The 9,614-nt window shown below is 35.1% G+C and overlaps 1 protein-coding gene across 1 annotated transcript; it reads right to left on the bottom strand.

Annotated features, from left to right (window-relative positions):
* Nucleotides 1-7,236: 7,236 nt before the first annotated feature.
* Nucleotides 7,237-9,401, bottom strand: LOC122316179. The gene is made up of 3 exons (XM_043132714.1): nt 9,057-9,401; nt 7,410-7,773; nt 7,237-7,301 (listed from the first exon to the last, which is right to left on the bottom strand). The coding sequence occupies exons 1-3, from the start codon at nt 9,399-9,401 to the stop codon at nt 7,237-7,239; spliced, it is 774 nt and encodes a 257-aa protein (XP_042988648.1).
* Between the last annotated feature and the right edge of the window lie 213 nt (nt 9,402-9,614).

Genomic DNA, 9,614 nt, shown 5'->3' on the forward strand with positions numbered 1-9,614 from the left:
ACCCTTAATTTTCAATATTTACAGGTTAATCGGAAACTTATGAAACTTTTCAAGCATCATATGACTTCTATGCTAAATCTATTTCCATCCTCAAATTATTGATATTTACACTTCTCATCATAGTAATGGACCAAACCGAAATCTTAAATCACTAGTCATTCACTAAGTTTACTTAAACCTAGTTTAACATAGAAAAGTCATCAAAGCCAGAAACATCACTTAGCTTCTTTCTAAAACAACTCTTAGAAACACATTTACTCTTTTGATTCATGCTCCTCATATTCATATTTAAAGAAGATATTAGCTAGCATATGCATATGAACATCACTACCACAAAACCAAAACCTAGTCATGGATCTTACTCCTTTTGTGGTCTTAATACATAGATCCTCCATACCATTAAAAATTCTAACCACAAACATATTCAATATCATTTCTTAAAGGTGCTAACCCCTTATAAATACTGAGAGGTTTGGATAATGAGATGAGATGAAATGAGATAAGATAGGATAAAAGTTGAAAATTGAATAAAATATTGTTAAAATATTATTTTTAATATTATTTTTACTTTAAAATTTGAGAAAATTGTAATGATTAGATGAGATGAGATCAATTGAGAGGCTCTCTCAATCCAAACAAGGTCTAGTTCGCAACACATTTTAAAAAGAAACCATGTATACAAACATAAAGCTTAAAACAGAAACATGCTTTGACAACCTTACTCCCTCAACTTATGATCTTATGCATCTTGATGATTTTCTTAGACACTTGGGACCATATTATTTATTTACAAACTGCATCTAAGCCTTTAAACATCATATATATCATGCACATCCTTCCTTTATGAAGTTTAAGTCAAAAAGATCAATGTGCAATAAAAAAACCCCAACTGAAACATGCATAAGCTTAGATGATATTCTAAGTTTTATTCCTCAAATCTCACACAAGAACCATGCATTAAAAGATATTCCTCATCTATACATTCAAACTAGGATCGAAACACATCATATAAATAATGAAAAACCTGCATCTTTCATCTAGTCCAAACCGAAACTAACAAATCCAACACTATTAATGACAACCAAAACTCAAGCCAACCATGAACACCATTAACAACTATTTTTCTTTGAGCTTTGCTAGGTACAAGCAAGTTCATGCACCAATTCGCGTATCGATGATCTTTTTTATTTCAAAAAAATATATAATTTTTTTTTTTGAGAGAAGAATAAAATCTCCTATCTCATGAAAATTATTTCTAACTTCAATTCACATCGTTTCATTAAACATATGCCTTACATATCAATATCGGTGTGCGAATTGGTGCACGAACTCTGCTTGCAAGAAGATTTTTCCTTTTTCTTTTGAAAAATTATGTTTATTCAAACACTAGCATGAACTACACTTGAAGAACTTGAGCTCATAACTTAAGACCCTCCACCACAAGCTCACTAACTCCTCTATCTAGGTTTGCAACAAATGGGTGGTTTGGCTTGATGTCTTAGTCTAAGTATGGGTGGTTAGGAAGAAGGAAGAAGACAACAACATACTTATGAAGCTCTCGATTTCTAGGTAGGAAAAATGAGAGAATGAGCACAAGTCCTCAAGTAATAAACCACCCATCACTTCCCTATGCTTCAACTTTTGATTGCCTAATGGTTACCCTCCAAAATCCCTCATGATTGAAGCTAATACTAGAGAATTCATAGAGGTGCAGACCAACCTTGTGAATGCTGGACAAGTAGCGTAAATTATAGAAGAAAAATGATGGAAAAAGGCTAAAAATGGTGCTCAATTCCCTACATGAATTTTCCTACAAGTTTTCAATCTTTGGGGACCAATAAGTGGCCTTGGTTCTAATGATTATTCTGACCATAAAATAAATAAAGCAATCAACCAAAATACAAGAGTTTCATTATTGAGAAGGGCGGCCCACAAAAGAAAGGATGAGAGTAGGGTTGCTTGAGGATCTCGGCAAATTCCTCTAGCCCTTTCCTTCTCTCATAATTTTCTTCTAGGTTTCTTGTAATCCCCAACAAGATCAGACTTTCTATTGAATGTACTAATCAAAATGATTAACACTGACCCAAAGGTATTGAGTTCCGTTGGGGGTGAGGGACGGCATGCATAAGAAGAAAAAGAGGGAATAGGATACCAAAAGGAGGGGCTTGGCAATGGGCTTTCCATCTCTTTCTACTCTTACAAGTTTTTAGTTTTCTATGACCAATGGATGGCTCTAAAAATCCCATGAGTGTAATGACCATAAATGATTAGAATTACTGACCAAAGAGAGTGAATTCTATTAGTAGATAGGGGTGGCAGACAGCTTGTGTGTAAGGCATGGTGGTGTAAAGAAGAGAGAGGTAACTTAAATATGTATTTAAGACAACAAAAGTAATTGGTGGCTATGGGTAGTAGGACCCACTACAAAAAATATGCTTTTTAGTGACAGTTTAGAAATTGTAATGGTCTCCAAACTGTCACTAAAATGCATTTTCTGTGACGATTTATGAGAACTGTCACTCAATGTTGGGCAAGAATTTTTTAACGTTCGAATGTTTCAATTATTTTGTTCACACGTCACCTTAATATTCGAACGTTATGTCTACTTACGTGCGAACGTATAAAATTTTAGTGCCAACGTTCAAACATTATGTCTACTTACGTGCGAGCGTAAAAATTATTAGCGCCAAAGTTCGAATGTTAAAGTTGTAAAGTTTGAACGTTATATGTTAATTTGCATAAATTGACCATAATATATATTTGTTTAATATTATGGTTGTATAAGCTAATATTAAAGAAAATTGAGAATAGGAATTAAGCTACAATATATACATTAAATAATATTACTCATTACATATGTCAAAAATAAAAAATGACTGCATGACATTCAGAACTGCTGGTTTACAAATGATCGAAACTCCTCAGTCAATGTCTCAACCTTATTGTTTAGCACATCTACATGATGTGCAAGATGTGCGACAGCTTGATCAATTTGCGCAATCTATCTATCAATCTGTCAGTCTATATGCGCCTTCATATTTGTCATCATTGCATCAACCCAAGCAGGTCGCACATCCCCTACAGATGCAACTGCTAGCTGCTGACTACTAATCGCAGATGGGGTAGCAACACCGATCCCAAACTCGGTCGGAGGAACAAGATTTGATATAGGACCAGACTGACGTCGAGCTGAACCTCTCCCCTATCCAATGCTTCGACAGTGTGTGGTCATATTGATGGGGCTCATCTGGTTTAGCATCATCTCCTCCACCTGGAGTGGCACTCCCCGGGCTAGTAATAAGTGGCTGATGATGACTCCGTACAGGAGATTGTCCGTTGTAACAATGCTGGCCTTGTAACGGATCTACTCAAATATAACAAGTGGCAAGTCAATAGGCTCTCCACGTGCCAAGCTAATTAGGAACTGTGCGTGAGCCGGACTTAATATGGTTTATGTGCCACAAGGTCTACATTTGTTGCAACAAAAATTTGTAACATGCGAAAGAAAGGCAGCAGCTGATTCTAGCTGAAGGAGTTTGGCCTATCGAGCTTCGTGCGGTCTTTGCCAGTGAGGATGTAGAAATCTTGATCCCGCTTGTCATCACCAACCTCAGGAGCAATATCCTCGCCCTTAGGTGGATCTTCTTCATGACCGGGCATAGTGTCAATAGGGCTTGTAGATGAAGCAAAAGTGGCTAGATCTGTCTCAAATGTGCCTGGAGCAAATGCAGCTATTGTGTCACCAGTCTTAGCAACTGTCGCCTCAGATAGTATACGTGGAATCTAGAGTAACTTGGCGATAACATCTGCCGAGAACTCAAACTGTACACCGTGTACAGTGAAGGTATGGGAGGATGCATCGTTAGGCATAGTGGTCATCCTAATGTAAAACTCCCGAACCATTGAGGGGTAAATCTTTCCCCTCAATGTGCATATTGGGCCCCAAGCTCTCATGACGAAGACGTCTCTTAGTGTCTTCCGCTCCCAGCTGAGTTCATTGAACCCATTAATAAGTATTTCTCGTTCACCCATAACTGTTCGTACCCTCAGCCGAGCAATGTCCAGATTGTCTCCATCTCTCCCTCGTTTCCTGGTTGTCATATAGTGAGCCATATCCTAAAAAAATAAATACTAGAAAATATTAAATAAAAAATCATTAAAATTACATATATATGCATATTACGACATATATGGATTATACACAAAATTTTATATCATTATAAATTTACATAATTTGATAGTAAATATAATAAACAATTTCACTTTTTCAATACCCAAAATAATAATAATAATAATAAGATGAAATAATATAAATTAAATTAAAGGGAAATACGTTTGAATGTCAATCAATTGACGTTCAAAAGATAAAATTTCACATAATTAGAAATAGTTTACATCTGAATATACAATGATTGTACGTTCGAACGTAACTTAAGGAATTTGAATGTAAACCATTAACATTCGAATGATGATAGCTAAATAATTAGAACGAATTTACGTCCAAATGTAAAATAAATGTACATTCGAACGTAAATTCTATACACACAAAATTGAACGTAATTAGATAAACATTCGAACGTAAATCAAATCCACAAAACATTCACACGTAATAAGATTTACGTTCGAACGTTTATTTTATGTTCAGACATTTTATCCAATGTCATCTTTAAATGTTCAATAAAAATTCGAATGGATCTAGTATTTACATTCGAACGTTAAAATGTAACGTTTGGACATAATGAATTTCAAACATCACACGTTCGGACGTTTTTTCTAACCGAAGAAGACAAACGGTTTATGTTCAAACATTTTATCCAACATACTCTTCAAACGTTAGATAAATACATTTGAATGTTACAATTTACGTTTACACGTTACAACGTAACATTCAGATGTTATGAATTTATAACGTCACATGTTCGGATGTTTCATGGTAATGTTCAAACATTACAAGACAGAATGGCTGATTCAATTTAGACATTTCCGAAAGCTTCGAAACTAATGTTTCGGGACAAAAGCTCACCATAGAAATGATCTATAGGCTACAAGGAATGTTTCTACGGTGGTATTTTATCCATTTGCAACCAATGGAGGCCGAAAAATCAAGAAGAAAATCCAACCTATACGATGGGTTTTGATTTTTTGAAACCCATTGATTAAATTGGACAAAACTACTCTACGGGGAGGGCACATTACCTTTTTGTGACGATTACGGTGGCGTATAACGGTAGTAGAGGCCGTGTGAGTGGCGGAGATTGTGATGTTCGGAGTGAATGAGGGAGAAATGAGGAGGAAAGCCGTTGGGTTAGAGTTTATATACAGTTAACCTTCGAATGTTTACATAAATATGTTTGAAAGTTAAAACAATACATCCGAACATTAATCACTAACATGCGAACGTACTATATATTATATAATATATTAACTTGTATATATTATAATATATAATATATAATATATTATATATTATAATAACTATAATATATATAAATATTATATATAATACGTATATATTAATATATAATATATATAATAGTACTAAAATATAATCACTATAATATAGTATATAATAGAATAAATATTAATAATAGAATGCATGAAGTGTAGAAAACCAGGGTAGGCAGTACAACCATCCTTAATGCATGAATAAAAGTAAAGAGCAATATACGATAAAATTAACTTCATTAAAAACATAATACTTACAAGGAGATTATTTCCCAAAGGATTAAAGGGTAGGAGACATGAAAAGGAGTTTACAAGAGAGAGAGTATTTGAATTCTGAATGCCTTTCCTTACTTACAAATTGCCTATTTATAGGCACCAAAACAGTAACTTACAATTAGGGGGGAGATCGGTCCGGTCAGGTCCGGTTCCGGGGGGTTTGATGGACTGGACCGGACCTATTCGGTCCAGGGATTCCCTACCCTGGACCGGACCGAATCTCAATGGAACCGGGCGGTCCGGTCCCATTCGGGATGGTCCGGTCCGGTCGGTCCAATCGGTCTGACCGGACTCCAAATGGGCCAATGGCCCAATTTTTTTCTTACATCAATTTCGGCCCAACAGTTAAAATCCACTAACAATTTATCTAATTTGAAGCCCAAAATACCAAAAAAATACTTAGAAAGAAAAATAAAAATAACCATTAAAAAAAATTATCTATATACAATAAATTTGAATAAAATATTTTACTACCAAAAATAAAAAAAATTCTATATACGTTCCAAACAATTTAAAGATCAATCAATTATAGTATATACTATTTAATATTTATCATATATCTAAAAAAGGAAAGAAAGCTCTTCTAACAAGAGAAAAATATAGCAAAAATCGATTTTCATGTATCTTACTTTACATACATGGTACATCAAATGATTACAATCTGCATTCTAAAAGGCCAGAAAAATAAAAATCCATTCCCAAGCAATCTGCAAGCATATTTAAAAAATTCAAACCTGCAAGCATATTTAAAAACTAAAAATTAAAAAGTCTTAAAAAAAAGAACTATCAAAGATTAGAAGTTATATTTAATAATTTACATCAAAAGCACTGATGCACAGTGCACTATAACAGACTAACACTAGCATAAATTACGTAAAAAATAAAAAAAGACCAACAGTAGCATCTAAAAGTTAACATAATTACATCAAAACAAAATACAAATTATACAATTAGGTAATTGTTGAATCAGTCCCTGACTATTAGCAAATTCCTCACGATCAATTTCTCCATCAAGGTTGAGATCACGATTCACAGATCTGCAGATAAAAAAGTAAAAAACCAAGGCGTTAACCTATTGGTGAACATAATAAAAATCAACCTTTAAACATTAGGTTAGTCTGTTATAAAATAAATCAACTCAGTTGGTGCAGCACTTGAGTTGGTACAAAACAAGATGATATTGGTGAACATAAAATAAATCAACCTTTAGTTAGCCTTTTACACAAGCTGTAACTGAGTCTTTTTACCATGCACTTCTTCAAAGTGTAGCAATTAATGACACAAGGCCTAGAGAAGATGGTTTTAGGAGAGGATTAATGACACAAGGCCTTGATATGTACAGAATCACTATAAAACAAGATGTTTATTGAGTTTAACTTGTGAATTTTTCAAGTATTAAAGTCCAAATATAATAGAGAAGCAGATTTTACAAACAAATCACATCTAGAAATAAATAAAACTGGGAAAAAAAAATATAGATTTTAAACAAAATTCATGTCTTACATCAACATTGGGTTAAGACTCGGTAGCCATTTCATTTGATCCTTCTGCAGAATAAGCCAATTCCCCAACAAGTTCTCCTTCAATCCATAAAAATTTAATACAAAACAAATGAAATAAAGTTAAAATAATATAGAATATAAAACAAAATATACCACAAAATAAATCAAAGTTAATTGATTACATACCCATATCTATCTGCTTCTCAAATTCCTCCACTTCATCTATTAAAGTCCTAAGGCTTATTGGAGTAGAGGAAGAACGGAGCCAATTTTGTGTACATATGAGAGCCTCAACCATCATCGGATTTAAACTACTTCGGAAAGGGTCAAGTACACGACCCGCAGTGCTGAATGTAGATTCAGAGGCCACAGTAGATACCGGTATTACAAGTACATCGCGTGCAACCTTTGAAAGTACGCGATATCTAACTGAATTCACCTTCCACCAATTTAGTAGGTCAAAATTATCACCTTCATCCTCACATTTTTCAGCTAGATATCTATCAACCTCTGACCTGCTTTCCAAAGAGTCTTCTGACTGTAACTCTTGCTTAAATTAGGCCATCAATGCAGCATGTCTATTCGTAGACTGAGTTGTGGAAGGACTTGCATCTTCACATGGGGAACTTGTGCGTTGAGGAGAACTCCCTTCTTCATTTTGGATGTATGCCTCATACATGCGGATAAATGCATTTTTCACCTTCCAACTCATATCAATGATTTTTGATTGATCATATGCATACATTTTTCTCAACCCAAAGTCAAGATATCGCATCTTGTAACGAGGATCAAGAACAATCCCAACGTACAACAGCATATTCTGATTATCCATATTCTCCCAATACTTTTCAAACTTTCTCTTCATATTTGAGGCCATTAATCCCACCACGGGACTTCCTTCTTCACACTCTATGTTAATGGCATTTTTAATATTCACCAACTCCGAAAAAAAGGTATTGCAAGTTACATAATCACCCCCCGAGAAGCGTAAAGTTGCATCATGAAATAATGTAAGAAACTTCTCAAACAACCGTACCTTATCCCAATCGGATGCATTGGGAGGCCCTAACTTCTTTGACTTTCTTCTAGTTACCACATCACATTCATCATCGTCATCATCATCATCTCCAATACTACTTAAAAAGCACATATCTTCTTCCTCCAACTGATCAAAAGCTTTTCTAAATTTCCCAGCCCTCTCCAACATAAGATAGGTGGAGTTCCACCTAGTCGGTACATCTAGGCAAACATGACTTTTGCATTTAATCTCTTCCAATGCCACACACTTCTTAAATGTACCCCACCTTTGAGGGGAGGATTTAACATACTTCACAACACCCCTCACCTTCGCAATAGACTCCTCATACTCTTTCAATCCCTCACGCACAATTAAATTTAGAATGTGTGCACAACATCGAACATGAAAGAATTCATGTTCCAAGACCGTATCCCTCCTATACTTGGTTTTTTTTTTTTCAAATAAGAAATGACCCCATTATTAGAACTTGCATTATCAAGAGTGATAACAAGTATTTTCGGTCGCCCCCAATCATGCAAACACAACTCTATGCCTTTACCAAGTGTATCACCCTTGTGATTTTCAACCAAAGAAAAGGAAAGAATCATCTTATGTAGCTTCCAATCATCATCAATAAAATGTGCTGTGAGACACATATAATTAAGATTTTGCATGGATGTCCATGTATCCGTGGTGAGGGAAATTCGTTGCCTTCGAAGAGCACTTTTTAATTTATTTTTTTGACTGATAAACAAATTAAAACAATCCTTCGCAATCGTCCAACGGGATGGAATCCCTACCCACTTACGGCAAACCACAAGCATAAACTTTCTAAAACCCTCCCCTTCAACAAACCTAAATGGCAACTCATCAACAATAATCATCTCTGTCAAGGCTTGTCGGCAAGCCTCAACACTAAATGAAATGGGCACAAGTCTCCCACCACCACTACCTCCCTCCATTTTCCAACCTAGAGTCGTCTGGGACTTATCCGTATTCTTAAATGGACCTTTCTTACATTGCTTCTCAATGTGATGCTTCATAGACTTTGTACCATTGATCTTTGTATCACACGCATACGAAGCACCACAGTAATTACATGCAACCCTAGGTTTAGTGGGATCCCCTTTTGATATTCTTGTAAAGTGATCCCAAACCATTGACCTAACTCTACCACTTTGTGACCCACCAATATTAGATTTATCACTTACATTGGATGGGGGTGGGGGCGGAGGCATACCAGGGCTTTGTATTGACTCTTACACCTCATTGGTTGAAGTTGACAAATCCATCTAGAAAAATAAACAACCAACAATTAGTGTAATAAGTTTTTCTAGAACAATTGGTTGTCCGTAGCCTGGAAACAACCCTAA

The sequence above is a fragment of the Carya illinoinensis genome, chromosome 7 (assembly GCF_018687715.1).
Source record: "Carya illinoinensis cultivar Pawnee chromosome 7, C.illinoinensisPawnee_v1, whole genome shotgun sequence".
Taxonomy (NCBI): Eukaryota; Viridiplantae; Streptophyta; class Magnoliopsida; order Fagales; family Juglandaceae; genus Carya; species Carya illinoinensis.